At 33.6% G+C, this 23,007-nt stretch overlaps 1 protein-coding gene and 1 pseudogene across 2 annotated transcripts in view; both read right to left on the minus strand.

The window, feature by feature from the left end:
* Nucleotides 1–340: 340 nt before the first annotated feature.
* Nucleotides 341–23,007, minus strand: part of Dph5 (diphthamide biosynthesis 5) — a 33,151-nt gene continuing 10,484 nt past the window's right edge. For both annotated transcript variants that reach the window (XM_013364910.4, XM_005339693.5), the window contains exons 4-8: nucleotides 19,794–19,902; nucleotides 11,120–11,240; nucleotides 5,528–5,567; nucleotides 2,385–2,488; nucleotides 341–990 (exon numbers count right to left, since the gene is read on the minus strand). In XM_013364910.4, coding sequence (XP_013220364.1) covers nucleotides 767–990; nucleotides 2,385–2,488; nucleotides 5,528–5,567; nucleotides 11,120–11,240; nucleotides 19,794–19,902 — 598 coding nt within the window. In that variant the 3' untranslated portion in view covers nucleotides 341–766. The remainder of the gene's footprint in view (nucleotides 991–2,384; nucleotides 2,489–5,527; nucleotides 5,568–11,119; nucleotides 11,241–19,793; nucleotides 19,903–23,007) is intronic.
* Nucleotides 2,497–5,063, minus strand: LOC101971672 (2-iminobutanoate/2-iminopropanoate deaminase pseudogene; annotated as a pseudogene).

A 23,007-nucleotide genomic window follows, 5' to 3' on the forward strand; every position in this document is an offset into this window, starting at 1 on the left:
AGTCAGCAAGTTTTCCATCGGTCTGCTTGGTGAGAAAGAGTCTATTTAAAATCAAATAGCAACAGCACATGGCTAGCTGAACATTTATAATTCAACAATTATATAACTTCCAAAATACAAAATGAGTCACATAATTAAGATGTCAACTAACCAAGACACCCTGTTCAGAAGGCAGTCATTGTATGCCATGTGCTCAGTTGAGCTCTGAGTAGGTTGCTGGGTGGACAGCTATTCCTCCCACCATTGTTTATAAGTCCCGATACCAGCGCTGTCAGGATTAACTCATCTTACAGTCAGGACAGCTGACATTTTATGAAAAAAAGAAAATCAATATGCGAAGTGTTTGTTACTAGTTCTTTTATTTGCTTTACTTGCCACTCCTACATTTCTTACCCTTTAAAACTAGGATTCAAGTGATTCACCTTACACCTCCTCTAAGTTATACTCTGCACCAACTACCTTATATTACTGCTCTCAAAGACAAAATCTGCTTTTAAAATGATTCTATGGACGTCAATTTACAAGTTTTCCAGCTTAACTTGCTCCATGTGTGTACATCTTGAAAAGCTGACAAAATAGCAACAAGTGATGATAACATGGGGAAAATTTATTGCCACCGGAAATCAAGCATTGTTGGTTTCTTTCTTCTTGCTTATTTGTTTTATACTTACCAGTTAAAACAAAAGACCTGCTTAATTTGTTATACAAAGATGTGTATATCCATATCTAACTGAAATTAATGTGCCAGAGTAGAAAATGTCCATGTTCAGAGTCCATCGATGCTTTGGGATTCTGAGGTGTTTTCTGGTATGGAAAACAGACTTAACATCTCCATCTCAAGTGGATGCAAGCTGCCTCCTGTGATAACCAAGGAATGCAATGGTTCTCCCAAGTCCACAGTACACATCTGTTGTAAAGTGCCTGCTACTATTTTTTGGTCTTCAGCTCCAACCCTGGCTAAGCCAACACAGAGTGTCTCCTCTGTGATTGCTATTAAAAAAAAAAAAAAAAAAAGATACTGACATTTAATTCAGTAAATACATCATCCTGTTCAATATGCAAAAATATTAGTACAACAAGTACATTTAAAGAAGCCCCCATTATCTTTAAATCACCTTAGCTATTCACTATAGATCAATTATTTTATTGAGAATTCCAAGGGATTACATAAGCTCATATTTTAAGGATTTAATAGACAGATGTATCTATTTTCCTTACAATTTCATAACATTTATCTTAAAACAGATTCTAAGTGAACATGTTTGTGACATACTTATACTTTCAATAAATTCTTGAGATTAATATTAATCAAGATATACCAGAAAAACAATGGGATTATAAGAAAAATACATAGCTTTGTGTTTCTGGTTGGCCACCTCATTAGCTATGTGACAAACTTCAGTTTTCTCATTTTCAAAAATTTAATACCACCACTCTTAAATGGTAGTTGTGAAGACTAAGACAATGGATATAGGAGTATTTAGTAAACTATAGAGTCCTTTACAAGTAATAGGCATTTTGGTATGCTTTAAGTTCAGAATAACCAACTTTAGCGAATTTTAGTATCATTTACTATGGTGGTACAGTTGAAGGGCTGACCTGTTACTGGTTTCATTGTTTAGTTGGGAAAATAGTCCTGATTGAACAGTGATCAAAATGGGGAAATGATTTATACCAGGAAAAGTAGACATGCAAAGAACTTGGCATGAAGTTATGAATGCAGAACATTCTTGCAAACTATGTTTCATGAATTTAGCAAGAATACTAATGAGAATAAAATATGCAATGTCACTCAAGAATTTCTTAATGTCATCTTTCTTATCAGAGGACAAGTATTCAAAGATAGTATATGACAATATCCTTAATAAAGATTTACTGACAATACATATTTTTTCTATACTACCACTATATCTAGTTATTAGGAATATAAAGATAAATTTTCTTTGTTTTTACCCTGAAAAAAAAAACTTCTGATCTCAATGTTCAGAAAGAGTATAAGGCAAATAAAAATATTTTTACAGGACTGATCTCACCATTTATCTAATAGAGCCAAAATCAAAGTTCTCTATTTTATCAAATTATTTATACATTAACATAATTATATCAAATCTGATTAGCTGGTGAAAAATCCTCACTTTCTGGAATTATGCTGATTTTATTGTAAAGAACTCACTTATTTTTCTTTCATTAAAACTTAAAGTCTGCAATATTCAGTTAAGGTTAGAAAAAAAAGGACAAGAAATATAGTATAATGCAAAAACATTTACATTTCAGTGGAGGAATATATATGTATGTAGATCTGTGTCAGGCATTAAATTATAGACCTATCTCAATGTAGCACCAGAAGAATAATAATATGAAGGCCCATACAGGGTCTTGAATACCTGGTTCTTCTCCTCGTAATCTTTGATTTTGAACAATTTCCAGAAGTTGCTGGGCTGCTTGGTTTACATGCATATAGCGAGGAGGTTCATAAATCTTCCTGCCCCTATATGCACAAAATTAGAAGTCATTGTTCTTAGTCATGAAATTACACAATACGTTACTAATGCAATTACTCCTCCAGGTATACTTAAATCGTATAGCCTACATTTTGTCTGGAGTTTTCACTTGGTACTCAACTGTTTTTTTTCCCCTTTTTGTTTTGGCAGCACTGGGGATTAAAGCCAGAGGTACTCCACTATTGAGCTACATGCCCAGCCCTTTTTTTCTTTTTGAGACAAGGTCTCACTACGTTGCTGAGGCTGGTCTTCAACTTGCAATGCTTCTGCCTCAGCCTCCAAGTCCTGGGATTACAGGTATGTGCCACCTCATTTGGCTACTTGATAATGACTTTTAAGTACACAGTGATGTTCAAATTTTGTTGAGCTGTTTTACACTGCTCTATTTCAACTGTCCTCTGATCTCACTGAAATGATCACAGGAATCAATATCTAAATCAATGTGTTCTTCATTTAAAGTGATTCCTCAGGCAAAAATAATTTTTAAAAAGTTGTCAATGTGGCCTATATTGTAGCTTAATCAGGTTCTATAGTCTTTTTATTTTTTATTATTACTGTTTTTCATGCTGGGAATTGATTTCTAGAGCCTGGCACATGCTAGGCATCTTTTTATTAACATGTTTAAACTACATATTTCTTTTTTCAATTCACCCCTAAGAAAACAAAAGGAGTAAAGAACTGAAAATCTTGGATATATGTCTCCTTTTGTATGTCTAAAAAGCCTACCAGATTTACCTAATAATCATAGCAATCAAATAGTTAGATGTTAGTGTTTTATGACTTTTTTAAGGGAAATCTGGTTGTCTATTTTATTTCCATTAGGAAAAAAAAATACTGTCTCTATAAAAATTTGGCCCACTTTCTTCTCTTTTATTTCTACCATTCAAGATTGAAAATTTACTCAGGAAAAGGCAGAATCACATGTCTAACATGATAACTAAATATTTCACCCAATAAATTAATAGAATTTAACTGAATTACGTTTGCCTTTTATTATTTTTCAGGAACAATAACTTATCTTTCCTACATGTTAATTCCCCTGTACTTTTATTTACTTAAATGACTATATAATGATCATCTCTTCTCCCATATTCAGCAATGAGTGCACATAAGTGTAATTTATAGCATCAGTAACTGGATTCATTATCTAATATTCATTTCATGTCAAATCCCTCTATGATATGGTATTTCCATGGTAACTTCAGATATTTTAGTCACATGTACATTTTCCAACATCAATTGTAAAAATCAAGGTGTTAATTTAAAGACATGTCGCACATTTATAGAGTTGTGTTGTGAGAAGTCCTTGAACAACTACTGCTTCCATCTCTATGTGTATTCCTTTAAAGCAGTAACGTGGTAAGCAGCTCTAGCAGGAAAATTACTCTTAAAATACTGTTTATAGATTTATTGATAGTACTAAAGTCATATCAGCCAATCAAACATTGCTTTGGCCACATTAGTGAAGTCACAGCCTACAGCTTTCACAGTTTCATCCATGTTTGTAAGAGCTTGTTTAGTTTCTGCTGTTGTCCCTCCTGGTACAAGCTGTCCACTAGAAGGGTCCATGCCTATCTGTCCACAGATGTAAATGGTCCTGTCCACTAACACTATCTGATGGTAGGGACCAATGGCCCCTGGGGCTTTCACAATGCTTATCACCTTTCTCACCAGGGACAACATTTCTAGTCCTCTTTCTCTGGGAGAAGAAATCCCTACACTACCTCTGCTTGATTCTTGCCCAAGAACACGAAATTGTTTTGATTATTCTACTAGCTCACAAAACAATTCTAAGTCAGTGGTATTCAGTAGAAATACAATAGAAGCCACAACATAATCTCGAATTTTCCAGCAGCAACAATAACAAAAGTTTAAAAAGGCAAAGTTAAGCTGCTCGTGGTGGTGCACACCTGTAATCCCAGCAGCCTCAGGATTACAAATTCAAAGCTAGTCTCAGCAACTCAGCAAGACCCTTTCTTTAAATAAAATATAAAAAAGGGCTAGGGATGTGGCTCAGTGGTTAAGTGCCCCTGGGTTCAAACTCTGGCATGAAAAAAAAATGGCAAGGTTAATTTTAATAATATATTTAATTCAACTCAATATCTCCAAAATATATTTTAATATTTATTCACATATAAATTATTAAAAAGACTGTATTCATACTGAGTTTTTGAAATCTGGCATATACATACAAAACATCTTGGATGTTAATTTTCTTTGGAAATACTTGATCTGTATTTAAATTTCATAAAATTTATGGTCATATAGATTTATATAATGAAGTTGTTCCAAACAACTTACAGGTTTTCAAAAAAATGGAATATCCATTTTAAATTAATTAAATGAAAAATTCAGGGCTGGGGATGTGGCTCAAGCGGTAGCGCGCTCGCCTGGCATGCGTGCGGCCCGGGTTCGATCCTCAGCACCACATACCAACAATGATGTTGTGTCCGCCGAAAACTAAAAAATAAATATTAAAATCCTCTCTCTCTCTCTCTCTCTCTCTCCCTCTCTCACTCTATCTTTAAAAAAAAAAAAAAAAAAAAAAAAAAAAAAAAGAAAAATTCAGTTCCTCAGTCACATTTCAAGTGCTCATGAGTCTTGTGTGGGTGGTGTCTACTATATTGGCTACCATCTCTAAGCAAACAAGAATATTTGCTATCAATATACATATGAGGAAATAAGGTCTCAGAGACGAACATGTACTGCCCAAGAGCACAATACTCGAGGAAAACTTGGAACTCAAACTCATGTTTTTTGATTCCCAATGTGTTAATTCATCCCCAAAATGCTTTACTATTAGATGATTTACTGTTAGATGCTCACCGCTGTTCTCAGGGTGAATCTATGAAACCTACTGCAATTTCCACTCTGTCACACTGCTTACCATTTCATAAAAATAATGTTTAGCTGTTATTTAAAAGCTGATTTTCAGTAATCTTTAGAACTCATATCATTTAAGTAGAACTTACTGACTAGTTGAAAGCATTAAAATATATGTAAGCATTCTCAGAATAAGAACTTACTTGATTAGATTTTCCAAAGACTGCTCCTTTACTTTGATGTCTGTTGGAAATGAAAAATAATTCTTTTAATTTTAATTAAGTATACTTTATCCAAAACCCTACTGTAAACTTTGATTAAGAGTCACCTAAATTTTATGGAAACATTCTTCCCAAATGTTTCCAAAATGTTCGTGTGAGAGTGTAAGATCACACTGTGTCCAGTCATTTTCTTAAGGAAATCAGAGAACAGCTTGTGGTTGTGTAAAGGCCACTAGTTAGAAAACAAACATGAGCTTGGCACTGAGACCCTCCTGCAGGGATCTAATTTCCTACTGGAAAAGAAGACAAAGAAAAGAAGTAGAAAAGTGTTGGCATGTACACTACCTAACAGCTAATCAAAATCTTTGTTTTCATTTTTACTAGCTGGTAACTATATAGACTCAACTGAAAAGTCTTGTCATATTCCTATTCTGACCGCTTTGTCAGGCACAAGAATTAATGGATGCAACTTAAAGAGAAAAAAGATTCTTATCACATTTTTCAAAGAAACTTCTACTTTCTTATGAATGACAAAACGTGTTATAATTATGAAGAAATACTTTAATACCAAGTACTCGTACTTTTAATGGCTTCAGAGCACTGACTGTGTGTTAGATACTGTCCCAGTACTGGGACATCCAGGAACCTGCTCAGACATCATGCTGGCTCTCATGAAGCTTGACAGTCCACACATCACAAATATTTGATCGTTTACACTTTTAATCACTGATGGTTTAGATGAATTATTTGGTAAAAGGTGAAAAAGCAGAATCTTTTACATCCTCACAGGAACTCTGCATACAACAGCAAGCGCAACAGCTGCTTCCTGTTTTACATGCCAAAACAAATGGTTCAGCCAAAGTTTGTTTTTGTAAAAATAAATATAGTGCAACTGAGGAAGCTTTGATAGACTTCTACAACTTTCTTAAGTGAATATAAAAGTTTTTCTTATAAATGATACTAATGAATTTGCTTAAAAATTACAGGAGAGATTAATCTCTATATGTAAGATTTAAATGTTCTTGAAACCAGTGGTGAAATATTTTTCACATTTAAAATATCATTATTTAATACTTCCACTTGCCTGGCACATATGGGAATGTTATTGAAAACATGCCCTCTAATACAGTTAATGGTATAAGTTGACTTTAAGATTACTTTTCAGTGATATTTATAAGATTTTGAAAGGTATAACACATTTATTAATTTATTCACCTTAAGCTTCAGAAATGTCATTTGACAATAAGATCGTTTTTCATATTTTCAATTTTTAAAAAATATTTTTAATGATATGCTCTATAGAATCTGATTTTTACAATAAAGAGAGTTGAGGAGAATTTTTACAGGCAAATGCTTTTTAGTTGAACATAAGATTGTATCAGCAAATTAGTCTTTAGCCAATCAGGTATACTATTTTTTTCCTTGTCATCCCACAAGTCATAAATTTTCCTCTTTTCTTCTACTTGTTAGAATGTAAGAGATTCTCTTACTCATCTTAGTGCCAGGACTTAGTGACAGTGCTTAATGTGAAGCACCCAGGTGATACTTCATAAATGTTTACTGGATAAATTTACTTAGGTGGCTCTCCTACTACCCACACTTTAAACAATATACATTGTAATTCTTTTTTTTTTTTTTAATCTTCAGAATTTCTCTATCTTTGATCTTGGAAATATCTATTCAATTAACACTATCTTTACAAAACCACTGGTTACATCATATGTATGGGTGTTGGATAAAGAAATTTTAAATTCTCTGTGGTTTCCTACAATGATTTATTCTCATGGTTTATTGGCTGACAGGAGGCATTCAATAAATACATACTAATTTAAATGATGAGAATGCCAGATGATTAAATGATGAGATCTATGGTTTGAGGATTTGGAATCATGACATCCTATACTTCATACCCTGTTCCTGCTTTTGTTAATGAAGCAAGGAAGATACATTGTTTAACCTTGTTTGTCTTTTCCCAGGAAAGCTAAGAAAAGAGACACCTCTTACAGAATTCAAGGGCCAAAGTTCTTGTTTGTCCTTCCTGTTTCTCCATACAATAGAACTTAATTGCTTTTTAAACTTTCATGTGCATAACACATTAGTTCCAAGCTAGATTTCAAAACTCTGAGAGTAGAACTCATGTTAATACTTCCCTAGTATTCCAAAAGAACCTGATTCCACATTGGGCATGGAAGTAGTGCTCAATAAATACCCTATGATTTTCTTCTTTTTTACATTTTTTCTTATGTTTTTAAACAGTGAACATTGTTTATAGCACAGTAATATAAATATCCTTATAAGCTCATTTTCTACCTGCCTTTTCAAAGTTTTCCAAAAGATGTATCTTGCTGACTCTCCTTTCCCTCATCTTTAATGGACTTATGGGAAGAATAGAAAGTAGCCTAACTTTTAGATACTTTTCTCCCTGTTTTAAAAACTCTCAGTTTTAAGCTTCAGAAATGTCATTTGACAATAAGATCGTTATTGTAAAGCATATATCCACTCTAGTATCTGAGCACCAATGAATCCTCATTTTTATTCCTCAATTAAATATACTTATATACTTGTATTTCTTCTTTTAATAAAATTCCTTTTAACAGCTGTAGACTGTCCTCCCCTGTCAGTCTACTCTGAGTTTCAACCCACTGATGGATATATCTAATTTTGGTGCAGGCCACACCAAACTAATAAGTGTATTACAGTGTTCTTGATAGTAAGGCTTAGGAAAAAGTAAAGACCAGCATCTTCTCATGGGAATCAAGGATAAAACTATACAGCTAATTAATTGCTAATAAAAGCACTAAATCCAACTGGCAATAAACTAAAATTAGAAAATATATCAAACAGCTAATTGTGGGATAGAGACATAAGCCAGATAAATACTTATGGCCCAAACAAAATCTAGAATTAATTAGGTGTCAAAGTGAATAGAATAAAGGGAATGTAATCTGACTATAACTAAATGCGCTAGAAAGAGTTAAACATTTTCTGTGTTAATGGGTAATAAGACCAAGTCTGAGAAAGTAAACTAAAAAAAAAACTTTAACCAATTAACTTCCATAAATATTTACTGAACAGCTTCACTGTGCCAGAATTTGAGGCATTTAAGGAGAATAATAAACAAGCAAAATCCCTGTTCTTATGAAGCAGGAAAGAAATCAACCCAAGTTAATAAAATAATTCAGATGGAAAGAGAGTCACTGAGAAGATACAGGGTGCAACACATGGGATTAGATAAAATTTTACTCCAGGTCAGTAGCTGGCAGATTTCTATAAAAGTCTGGATGACAATTATTTTAGGTTCTGAATATCATCAAGTCTCTGCTACTAGTACTCCTCAATGCCACTATTGCACAAAAGTAGCCACAGACAATGCAGAAATGAATGTGTGTGACCATGTTCCAATAAAACTTTTTTCACACACAAAAAGGCAGCAGGCCAGAGCTGACACATGGGCACCAGCTTGCTAACTCCTGCTCTGGACATTAATTTCTGATTTGTACCCCACAGGAAACACCACCCATTATTGAAAGAGAGTTATAATCTTTTCTATTAAGACATATTGATTGAATTTGATAGTGATTATGTTGTACAAAAGTATATATTATTGAATAATGTTATAAAATGGACATGTTACGTCAATAAATGAAAAGTTTTTGCAAATGAAAATCTTTTCAATGTTTTGCATATCTGTATTATTATAGAGGATAAAATCATGGGTTCATCCTCCTGGGTGATTTCACAGTATCAACAAAACAGTATAATTAAAAGTGTGTTCTTAGGACTGATGCCATTATGTGAGCATTTTGTTACCAGTAATTGACAAAGCAACAAATGAAGAGTAACTCTTTACAAACACTTATCTAACACTGAAATAAAAGAATAGGACATAAAATATTAAAAAAACACACACACATAAAATACACACTAAAAAACAAAACAAAACAAACAAACCAACCCTTGTCCTTTATCAGAAATAGTTTGAGAAGTACTGCTTTAAACAATCCATAAGGCAATAGGGATTTCTTCTATTCAATAAATATGAAGACAAAAGTTAAGGAATGTTCCATGATATTGTCTAGCCAGTAAGTGGAATAGTAAGTAGAAGCACTGGGATTTTATCTTCTGATTCTAACTAAGTATCATTTCAGGGGTCAAAGATGTCAATTAGTGTGCTCTGCTCATCAGCTAGAGAATAAAGCTTTAGTACTAGTGTTTCTGTAATACATGCTATTAGAATAGGGACTAACAAATCTGAGTCAGTACATTTTCAGGACCTCTGTTGAGGAACATAGCCCATGTCCTCTTCCTTCCATGATGTTGCTATACAGAGAAAGCAATCCTAGCTCTTTCTATACCAAACAGGAAATAGGATTTGGACAGGATGGTTCAGTGAAGAGAACAATGAATAGTAGACTATTTGGATTTTACCAGTTTTGCCACAAATTAGCTGCATGGCATTGGGGAAAATTATTTGCTGTTACCAGGTTTTAACTTCATCTGTAAAACAAGTTTCAGAGTCTCTTCTGGATTTATCATTCTGTAATTCTGAAAGCATCAATACTATAAACTTCAAGAAACACTGTAGGAAGATGCAGGATATTTAATGGTAAGAATAAATATAAGTCTGCTGACTTGCAATAAGTTAACAAAAAGAAGGCCTCGACGGACAAATAGGTAAGATACAGGAAAACTGGAGAGGATCCACAGGTCATAAGAGGTAACAGCATGAACTATTGTATATATGCAAAACTAGCTATGTGGTATATGGAGAAGACAGTGTTTCCCTGAGAGTACAAGAAGTGACACATACACATAAAATTGCTAGACTGTGTCCTTCTAACTTCTAGTTAACTAACCACAGAACAGTTTTCACCATAACACAAAATCTAAATCAGATCAATTTAACAACTCCATACTGTGACTTTTTTGTATAGTTTTTTAAATTAGTGTATTATGGATACACATAAAGATGAAATTCACTGTGGCATATTCACATATGTAAATAGGAAAGTTTGGTCCTATTTATTCCACCTTCCCTCCTCCCTCCCCTCAATCCCCTTCCTTTACTCCACTGATTTCTATTTTCACCGAACCCCCCTTCTCCCCAGACTTTCTCTTTCTTCCCCTTATTTTAGTCCTACTTCCATGTATAAAAGAAAACATTTGAACCCTTGACTTTCTGGGTCTGGTTTATTTCACTTAGGAAGAGTCTCCAGTTCCATCCATTTATCAGCAAATGCCATAATTTCATTCTTTTTTATGGCTGAGTAAAACTCCATTGTGTATATACACCACATTTTCTGTATCCATTCATCTGTTCATGGGCCCCTAGGTTGGTTCCATAGCCTGGCTATTGTGAACTATGCTGCTATAAACACTGAGTGGCTGTACGGCTACAGTAAGCTGCTTTAAGATCTTTTTGATATATATCAAAGAATGGGATAGCTGGGTATATAGTGCTTCCATTCCTAATTGGGAGTGGGGGGGTCTCCATACTGATTTCCAGAGTGACAATGCTAATTTCTAATCCCACCAACACCATATTATGACTTTAAGGAAACTCCAAACTCTTACCTAGTAAGCATAATGTGTGCATGCCATTCTGTCTGTTCTTTTTGACTTTGTCAAAAAAGCTTTCTGGTCTCCAAGTGTCTGTCCAAAAAACAATAGAAACTGTCTCGCCAAATTTATATAACTAGAAAAAACAAAAACATTAATTAATGATGAAACAATTCATTACTAATTCATAGAAAATTTAATCCCTTTATAACTAAAATAAAAAGTGAAAACCAGAGCTGGTAGTGTGCTTGCCTAGCAAGCCCAAGGCTCTGGATCCCCAGTACCACAAAAATAAATAAATAAATAAAATGAGACCCAGACTTGATAGGGTCAGAGGTCAATCTGTCACAATAAAAAGCAAGAGAAGTTCTCTGGTGCACAGTAGCTGGTCTCTTTCTGATGTCCCTAGAAGTCCTGCAGTCAGTATAGGAACATTTAACCAATTCAAATTTAGATATGTAATCACTGAAAATATTGAAATATGAAGAGCCTACAGAGGAAAATAAGACTTTTGAGCACTGTCAAAAGAAGTTAATATCATTATATTTATGAGGTTAATATTATTATTCTCATTTTATAGATGAGACCACCAAGACTCAGAAAGGTCAACTGACTCATCTAAGATCACACAGCTAATTAATAACAAAAAAGAAATATTCAAACTTGGGTGTGAGAGAATGCTCCTTCCTATCATATTATCTCAATAAAATTCACAAATTGCATACAAACTCCGTTACTGTTTAAGCTTATACATCTTTAGCTTAGCAAATTTTCCCTCACTATAAAGTTTAATGATCAAGGCCTTTTCTCAAATCTCACCCTTTCCACCCAAGTGACCCACTCTAATTCACCATCATTACAATCAAGCTGTTTGTTTCTGTGACCCAGTCTTGCTGGACCAGTTCACTTAAGTTGAGTCAAATTCCAAATCTTATGCTAAGAAAATCTAGTTTTAAATTCTGGCTGTGTACCTTGTATGATGTTACTCTAAGTCTGTATCTCTAAAGTAGGAAGAGTGATAAAACACTGTCCCTCCTACTCTTAGGGTTGGAAGGATCAAATAATATATAAAAAGTGTTACTCAAACAGTGGAGTGATATACTAATATTAGTTCTTATCTGGGCACTGTGAAAAGGAAGTTTATTTTCAAAGACTTGATGTATGGTAAAAATAACACTAAACTTGTTATGTGAAGATTTAGTTCTTCAATTTAAACAATGCTTGAAGACATTCATAACAGCAAGAAAGTACTGAACACTGATCATCACATCTAGTCCTGTCAGAAATTAACTGTGTGCCTGAAATAGCTCTGTGACTTCAGGAAGTCACTCAGCTTCTGTAAGCTTTGTGTTCTTCATCTGGAAATGAAGAAACTGGCCTAAAGCAGGGGTTAGTCATCCACTGCTTCCAGCAACCTAGGCTTCTCAGATTAGTTTCAGAAGCCACTTCAACTCAAGAGGTGATGGGGAAGCAGACAGGAAGGAAATCAGAGAAGGAGGGGTATTTAGAGTTCTTCATCCACATTTCCTTAGAGAAGCTCAAAATTTCTCAGGCTTTATATTTTGAGGTCTCAAAATCTATAACCAACATTTATAACATGACTTCAAGTTCTACAGGGAAGGTTCATCATGTTGCTTATAGGCTACAGCCTCCAACTTACCTATCAAATAGGGGCTTTATTCCTCAAGTCCAGACAGTGAAAACTGTCTAAACAAGGTATTCTCTCAGAGAAGTCATGGTATTCAGTAGCCATTCTGTTTACATGGTAGTGTGCAGAGACACACAGTATACTTAAGTATTCAGAGTCATGAATCTTTTCGTCACATATAACAAAATTTTTCTGTGAAAAATGTATTTTGAGTTCCAATGTGGGATTTCTGGGATAAACTCATCCTGAACCAAGATCACAGGAATGGCCCTACACCTGTTGAAGTTTGACTGTTATTGTCTGACGAGAGGCAAATTTATCCAATATTTAATATAGGTCATCTAGTACATGTATTGGCTGACAAGTCAAATAGTCTCCCTGACCCTTGGGAGAAAACTTCCTATAAAATGAGTATAAATAACTATAAAATTAATAACTTAGATCTTATAGGTTAAATAACAGAAAATATATAGTGTCTCACACTGTAAAGACTCAGTAAATGACACAGATTTAATGATGCAATAATGATAATATTTATGATATGAAGATGTTCTAAAACACAATGCCCTGATATAACCTAGCTCCATTCCTTGTTGGAGTGAGCTTAATGATATTACTATATATTTGAGACTATAATTCTGATACAAATGACTTAATTCTGATATACTCAACTGTATACATTCTTTTAAAAAAAGATTTTTCACCTCTCTGATCAAACTTTGAAACATTAGTTCATGAGAAACTTCAAGGGAAAACGAAGTTGAAGAAAATTCTATATAAATGCTTTAAATGGGCCATATGTTTTAAGAGACATAGAAATACAGTCATGGAAACAAATAACTAAGAATTTCATTCAAAAAGAAAGTAAAAAGTCCTTTAAAAGAGAATTGAGATGCTAGTCACATAGAAACACTAACTGAAGCGTTTTGTGTAAAAGTGTCTTTGAATTGTCTCACTTGGAGGATTAAAGACAACCTCACAGAAGTACTACTTTCCAGGACCCTGATTTATACACTATAACTACTTCTGTGGCTGTGGAGCAAACTTCTTCAATGAATCCTGGAACATTATGCAAACAGTTTCACCATTTAGATGTCAGTACCTCAAAGAACAGAAGGACCAGTTCTTTATGTTTCACAACCAGAGGGTTTACCAGTAAACTATAAAAAAGAAACTGGAGCAAAACCATACAGAGAGGAGAATCGAAGTTGCAGAAGCCTAAATACTGAGTTGCTTTATAAACCTTTGTGCTGTGATCATTTTCTCCAAAACATCATTACTGCAAATCTAAATTTAAAGACCATAAAATCAGTTATTTTCTAAGAAACAGTTAATAGACCTGGGCCCTTTACATTTAAACCTGGAATAATTTAGAGAATGCAGTTTATCTAATTTGATATTGGATTATTTTATCTATTAAAGAAAAAAATAAGTACTACAAAAACCCTCAACTCAAGATCATCTACGTATTATGTATAAGGCACAATCTAGTTAGAGAAAACGCACAAGAAAAATAATGGGCAATAAATAATAAATATAAAATATGAGGCATAAGGATAATTTGAGTTCATTATTTTCCCCGTTAGACAGCACTTGAAAGTAACTTCTGAAAAGATTGGGTATGAGCTGGACTTCAAAAGACAGAGTAGAGAATTTGAGCATGGGGGAAGAATGATATAATATGAACTAGGCAGCAGAATAGCACAAAGCAGTTACCTAGAAATAACTAATATCCTTGACTGGCCTCTAATCTGTATCTCTAATTGCTGACATTCTGCAAAGTGCCAATTCCTATTCATTACAGCTATATAATTCATACGGAACCTGACACTCAATTCATTCCCTATCAAGTTGCTTTGAGCCCAAACACCACTTACCTAAGGGACCCTAACAGTCTCCCAACTCATCTTATAGCCACTAATAATTCCTTCCTTTCAGAAATGTAAATCTTTGTAACACTTTATTTTATCATTAGGTTTTAATGCTTTTGTTATTTTGTATTACAAATAAAAATATTTTCTATCATTCTTTGTTTAAAAATCTGTTAAATCTACGAGGCGACACATGCGTGTCTTAAATCAAATCAGTTAAATCCAGGAAGGGTGAGGGAAAGCCAAACCAGCAGAATTGTCAAAACATGCACCACAAAACCACATAATAAAAAGTGGCTAGTTTTCTCTTCTACACAGAATACAGATTTGAGAGTTGTGCTGCTGTTGTTGCTTTTATCTCAAATGAATTTTGCTTAATACTGATTTTTGCTGACACTAAGATTATGAACCTGGCCAACTTACAGAAAGAGACTTAAAAGTTGAGTCTGACTTCATAAACAGAAGAGCTATAAAATTTATATTCTCATATAAAGATGACAGAATTCACTTAAGAATAAATTTAAAAAATCACATTTAAAGCACATAATTCCAAAGACAAGCTCTGACTTGGGTGGAGAGATAAACAAACAATTCAACTAATGAAATATTTGCTGCATACTGATTGTATGCATGCCACTACGATAAAGTGCAATGAAAGGTGTAAATACGAGAAATCAGAGTCCAATAATATGGCAAAAGCATAAGTAATTCAACATCTGGCCAGGGTGGTGGGACATTCCTGTAATCCCAGCAACTCAGGAGGCTGAGACAGGAGAAGCATATGGTCAAGGTCACCCTGTCTCAAATTAAAAAATAAAAAGGGCTGGGAAAGTAGTTTACTGGCAAAGTGCTCCTGGGATCAATCCTATTCCCCCAAAAGAAAGTAAAAACAAAGTATTTACCAGAATTTTTTTTAGAAGAATGGCACACTGGAACCAGTTTAAAGATAAAACTATGAACTGAAAAAGAATTGGTAAGGTGCTATTAAAATAATGATTAGAAAGAGTAGTAAGTAGAAATTAAATGGAAAAGAAAAAAAAAACTTTTAATATACCAGTGATTTAGCAGGTAGTCAAAGAAGTTCTTATATGACTAAAGGAAAATAAACAGCTAGATGAGTTCTAAAGTTAGATAACCATGTGGAGCTCTACTAGACTTAGTACCCACTTAAGTGTTTTTGTACTGTCATCATTCCTACATTAGCCCTTGGGAAACAATGAAACCAACTCATGCTTTTGAAAACAAACAGCAAGAACTACAAGGTCAACAATGCTGATTATCACAATGAGTGTTGTGGTATGAAAAGAAGGAAATGAGTTGCTAGTTTTTGAAAGTGATATACATTTTTTTTTCACAGCAGATTACATAAACCAAAGCACATATGGCAATACTCAAGGTCACTCATGCAACAACCAGAGAAAGTGGGAGCACTTCATAATGATGAGAAAATTACACAATCATTTTTTATTGGCTATTGCCTCTTCTTTCCAACAAAACATAAACTCCTTAAATACAGAGTCTGTATAGGTCAAGTTTACCTTAATAAGCAAATTATAAGTAAATTAACTGTTGAATGAATGAATCATTATTTATCTTAAAGATGTCTAACTTGGAAGCCTCTCGTATAGTTTACATTTTGTAAGAAAAACTTTCATTAGGAATATGGGGTTTGTGGTAAGGAATTTTTAAATTACATATTTATGGTACTAGAAATTGAACTCAAAAACCCCCAAGGATACTTTACTACTGAGTTACATCCCCAGTACTTTTTAAAATTTTGAGACAGCATCTAGCTAAATTGAGGGTCTCACTAAATTGCTGAGGCTGGCCTCAAACTTGTTATCCTCACCCTCCCAAGTCACTGAGATTATAGAGGAATTTTATTTTTATAGCACGTCTGTAATATAGTATATAAAACTACCTATATATAGGTGATTGTATGCATATACAAAAGTGTTAGTTATGCCAATACCAATCATCATAAATACTGATAAACAAGAATCTTTTGTTGAATAATAAACTGCAAATGTAATGAAAAATGATTTGATTCTAAATTCTCCATACTATTCCTTTAGAAAACAACAAATCAATAGAATAGCTCAAAAAGGATCGATAAACTGATAACTTAAAAGTCTGTTCCCATTCTTAGGTTAGGAATTTCATACTACTACTCTTGAACCTGAGGCAAAGATGATGGAAAGCATGAATTGTTCAGGTCTAGCACAGCACACAAAGTGGTACCTATGCTTAACAAACTAGATGTCTGTTTTTGAAATCATGGGAAAGCTCTTTCACAGAGATGACAGAATGCATTTTGAAAGTAGTATCTACTTCCCTTTTAAAATCTTAAGCAAGAGAGCATGACAAGGTAACCTATAACATTTCTACATTTGGCAAGGGTATTTCTAGATACTGTAATTTATTTTTCCAACCCTGCTATGCTACAAGAAATATAATACAATTCTTTCCCTTTCTAAATTTTTTATTCATCTAGGTTGTTGGTTTTCAGTGTAGTAGCTGTATCAGTAACTTCAGTATCACCTGAGTGTCTGTTAGAAATGTAACTTCTTATATCCCATTCCAGATTTACTGTATCAGAAAGTCTAAGGATAAGACTCAGTAGCCTTACTAGACCTCTAGGTGACTCTAAGGAATACTAAAGTGTGAGAACCATTCATTAAGACTATTATTTTTCTATAAATACTAGTGTAAATAGTAAAGAGAAAAAGGCCAGCTATGGTAAGGAAGGGAACTTTGCCAAAGTTCTTGCATACTGCAGGATATCAACTAACTACAGATCAAAAATATTTTGGGGAAAACTACTTCTCTGTTTTTCTTGTCATTATTCCCTAAATAATACAGCCTATCAGCTATTAATACACACTTACATCGTACCAGGTATTATAAGTAATCTAGAAATGATTTAAAATAACAGGAGATGTGTATAGCTACACATGTAAATATACCAATTCATATAAGGGACTTGAACATTCACAAATCTAGTATTTACAGGGATCTTGGAACCAAGACACTGAGGGACAACTTAAGTGATCTTTTAAGGCATTTTACATTAAAAAAAAAAAGAATCAATAATTGCCTTTTTTTCCCCCCTAGGACACTAATGATTTGAGTGGTACAAAATATATATCGTCGCAGAAATTTCACCAGTCCACAGAATCTAGGAAGGCACTTCCTGTTTTTGATACAAGTAAATCATTTCACATCCAGATTAGATAATAAAACCAAGATGAGGAGAAAATAATTTGTGGCTGCTTAGAGAAATCCTAAACACAACTATGAGGAAGCCAAATATTTTAAAAAACTAATATTGTAAACATGGATATAAATTTAGGGACTTATATGGAAACTTCCAATTCTCACAGTAAATTCTCTCAAACGCCTTCATCCATTCTAGACATGAGAACAATGGCTTCTCTACCAGTGTAGGAGATCAGAAGAAAAGGTCAATATTTTTGTTTGGTTTAATTTTTTTTAAATGCTTAAGAAAAGGAGAAAATTTTTTAAATAAAATGCTATGATAATTTAGAACAGAACACGAAAGGGCTAGTTACCTTCCTAATTAAAATCAATGTTTTAAAAATGTTTCACTAGCTTAAGGTTTACATGTCTTTATCACATAGAAATTTATTTCCCTCTTTTTTCCATTCTTCCAGCAATCATCAACTCTTGAAAGATAGCATTGTCTAAATGGAAGAATACTGGACTAAGAATCAAAGAGTTTTAAACCTTTGCTACTATCTACCTGAATAAACTTGGGAATATCATTTTGGAGTCATGTTCTCCAACCCTAGCATTCATTATAGCACTAACATTTTATATTTCTATGAAGAGCATTCACCTTGCTGCAACCCAGCAATGTTCCAAGATCTTAAACTGTAAAAAAAGACTTGATGAGGGTTTCTGAAGTATGCACTTTAGACAAAAGAGAGCAAAATTCTGTGCCGATTTAAACATAATAACTAAGAGAAAGTGATGAACCATGTATACTTTTCTCTGGTTCTGCACAATTAATTAAGTCAACTAAACTGAGCTATTGTTCTAGGTAACACAGGAAATACAGTGTCCTCTACAGATACAAACATAGCACTAGGGTCTGATGCTAATGTATCTCCTTGTAAATATCTATCTTTAAATTATGCATTTCAAGAAGACACACTATATCACAGAGTCTAAGATGCACATTTTTCTATTGTAATATTATCTGAAATTGGAATATGTCTTAACAATCACTGAAATCTTAAAACCACTGTTTGTCATGTAGAAGTCATAGTTGTTGAGGATTATGCATATGTGAACATCAGAACACAAACATCAAAATTGGAAAACTCGAGGATTATGTATATGTGAACATCAGAACACAAACACCAAAATTGGAAAACTCATGTCAGCAGCTTAGAAAAAAATCTTAGAAAATAGTTGTGGAGCACTCTTTTAGCTGCTCAAAACGAAGATTGTTGGAGTTAAAAATAATTAACTTTACACATCAATAATTGCAAAGCTGGCTTAAAAGCCTAACATGATTGGCTTTTACCTTTTAAGGATTCTTTTAAGAAATACAGCATCATACTACTATTTTTTTCTTTTTGTGGTACTAGGGATTTGATTCAGGTTCTTGCAAGTGCACCACCACTGAGCTATATCCCAGCCCTTTTTTATTTTATGATAGGGTCTCACAAAGTTGCTCAGGCTGGTCTTGAATTTACAATTCTCACTTTAGCCTCCCAAGTAGCTAGGATTACAGATATGCACCATCTCACCCAGTAAAACAATGCTCTGGATGCTGCAGAAATAATAGATAAATATGGGTCTCGGCAATGATGATTAACTCATTTGAATGAGTATAAAAAGGCTCTAGGATAACTTAAGCAACATAATTAGCTTATGTTTTTCTTTTAATATACATACAAGTTGGATATAAAATCAAAATTAGTCTCTAGCTAAATCTAGATGGCTATTCCTAGAAAAGAGAGAAAACGTAAGTTATAGGAAAATTTGCTATAAAAAAACTTAGTATATATTAAATAGTATGTTTATCAAATAATAGTATATCTTATAATTCATGAACAACTAAAATCTACTTGTAATTTTCAGAAAAATAAAACATTTTCAGTTAATTCCATTTTAAAACTGCCTTGACAGCATTACCTACCTGTAAACCACAGCAGCCTACAGCATTCATGATGGAGGCATTATGTATAACACGATAAGGGATGCCCAACTTTGCTGCTCTCAGAATGAGATCGCTATGTGTCGTAGCTCTGTAGTGAGAAATCAGTGGATTTGTATTAAAGTTAATGCTACTTACTTTTAAAACAGTAGAAGTCTTCTATTTCATAAGTTCTAACTGATCAATCAGTAAACTTTTCCTTAAATTCTACTAGTTGTCTGCATACGTCTTATCTGATTTTTGTGTTTCTTTTTTTTTTGGGTGGGGATCCATCCCAGGGTTTTAGGCATGCTAAGTAATAAGAACTCTACCACTGAGCTACATCCCCACATCTTATCTGTGCTTTTTAGCAATAAAATATAAGCTTACACACACCTTTCACAAGGTTGAACTACAACTATAACATAAGCAGCTACTGAAAAAAAAATGGAAGTTTATTTGTCCATTGTAGAACTTAACTCTTTTACAATTTAACTCTTTTATAGCAAATTCTTAAACTCTTTGATCCTATGGCCCCTTTAAAATCTTTTAATTTTTAGTTTTACATGTTTATGGAATACAATGAGACATTTCAATGTTACATGTAAAGATCAAAGTAATTGGCACATCTATTACCTCAGACATTTTATTCTTTCATCCATTCATCTATTCATTTGTACTAGGGATTGAAACCAGGGTACTCTACCACTGAGCTACACTAGCCCTTTTTATTTTTTTTATTGTGAGACAGAGTCTCACTAAGTTACCTGGGCTGGCCTCAAACTTGTGATCTTCCAACCTTAGCCTGCACCACCATACCCAACTGCTATTTATTTATTTTTATTTATTTATTTTGGAGGTACCAGGGATTGAACTCAGGGGCACTCGACCACTGAACCACATCCCCATCCCTATTTTATATTTTATTTAGAGACAGGGTCTCACTGAGTTGCTCAGTGCCTCGTTGTTGTTGAAGCTGGCTTTGAACTCATGATCCTCCTGCCTCAGTCTCTAAAGACAATAGGATTACAGGTGTGTGCCACTGTGAACGGCTCATTTTTTTTTTTAAGTTGAGTTTTATAATTATACATAGTAGTTGGGTGTGCTTTATCATTTCTTTGTGTTGGGAATACTCAAAGTTTTCTCTACCAGCTATTTTAAAATAACCAAGTAACTGAATCTAACTATGCTATAAAATATAAGAAGCAATTCCTCCTATGCAATTGCATCCTGGTACCCATTAAACATCCTTTCTCTACTCCTCCACTATATACCCTTGCCAGGCTCTGTAAACCACTATTCTACTCTCTTTCTTCTTTTTAGATCAATTTTTTAGTTTTTACATAAGTGAAATCCTTTAAATTCTTAAAATTACAGTTTCGGAGTTTTAAACTGTAGCACAACTAGATCCAATTCTTTGTTTCTACTCTATTTTGAAGGGTTTGTTTCTGCATTTTAAAACATGAGGTAGAATACATAATTTGCATGGCTTGTTAGTCAGTTTTATATTACAGTTCTGTTTGACAATTCTGTTTGGGGTTTACATCTGTCTAGCAGTCATTTTATATATAACTGTTTTCAGTTTGGCTACTATTTATAATTAGGTTTCACATATATGTATGTATGTATGTATGTATGTATGAATATTCTGCCTGTTGCCTTTCCTTTCCTGAGATAAATCTCATGACTAAAATTAGGTAGGTGGGGGTACAGAAAGATATACACAAATACAAATATGAATACTGTGAAATGTACCCCATCAGTTTAGAATAGTACTACTAAAGGCTTTGTTCCCTCTTGATAAAAATTCCAGGCCCTACTGGGGAAAGCAACATTAGCATGTTTGAGAAACTACTTATAAACTAGCAGAACCTTTCAACTGGTCAATGCATATCAAGCAGGAAGATCAAGGGCTTATCCCCCATGAGGCAGTCAGATCCTGATTAACACATACCCACCAGGGAAGCCTGTTTTCAATCACATGGATAAAATAAAAACAAGCATAAAAATAAGCATCAATCTGATTAACAGTAGCTTTAAAAAAATGCCAGTTGCAAAGAATATTTTTAGTATCACCTTGAAGAGAATCTTTTTACTTATATTAAAGAGAACTGAATAAGTTTTTTCAATTTTAGATGTGTTATTGGTGAGTTATTTAAGTAGATGAAAAACTGGTTTACAATTATATCTGTCACAAGTTCATTTGAAATGACTAGACCCGGCTGTGCAGAGTGGTATACTCCTGTAATCCCAGCAACTGGGGAGCCTGAGACAGACGGATCACAAGTTTGAAGCTAGCCTCAGCAACTTAGCAAGACCTGTCTCAAAATTAGAAAAAAATCAATGGTACATAAAAGTAATCAGTTTGAACATATAAGACTGAGTATGTTTTAAATTTTATTTATAATAATATCAGTTTGCAAATAAAGTATCACCATATTTGACATATGGGTGCTGTTGGTCCAAAAATATACTAGAACTTGAAATAACATTGTAAAAACTATGTTCTCATGAACTACTGGAAGCTCCATAATCTGGTATTCATCCTTCTGACAGATAATTTGATAGTGTGTGTTTTATATGCTAGAAAATGTCCAAGTCCACAACTTTTTATTTTTTTGATCTTGAAAAGAAAACCTATTTGGGAGAATCTACCATAAAAGAAACAATATAAAATGTGGAAAAGTAGGGGAGAACTAAGGGACTGTACATATCAATTTATATAATAACAACTTTACTGGAGGAAAAAAAATGGACTACTGATAGTGCTGAAAGTCACTAGACAATTATTAAGTGCTAAACATTGTTCCCGTGCATTACATGAAATGGAAATAATCAAAAGGCCTACATTAGGGCACATGGGAGAAAAGTAAATAAAGGTACATTTTTGTGTGTATATACTGCATCAAAGGAAAGTCATATAAAGTAAGGATAAAATATGTGTTCACTTTATTATTTATATGTATATATTTACAGATATATTAAAATATAAAATAGAATAATAAAAAAATCCATTATTAGACAGAGTTTGTTTAATAAAGACCCCATGCAACAACTCCATTAGGACACAATGCTTGAGACTATCATCTCTCACATGATTAAGTCAGATTTATTGATGTACTTCTTTAGAGTAATTTACATTCTTTATGTGATTAATTTCCATATTCCTTTCAATAATCTGGATAAAAGGATACAGATGAGAACTCCATCAACCTGC

This window comes from Ictidomys tridecemlineatus, chromosome 11 (assembly GCF_052094955.1).
Source record: "Ictidomys tridecemlineatus isolate mIctTri1 chromosome 11, mIctTri1.hap1, whole genome shotgun sequence".
NCBI classification, from domain to species: Eukaryota; Metazoa; Chordata; class Mammalia; order Rodentia; family Sciuridae; genus Ictidomys; species Ictidomys tridecemlineatus.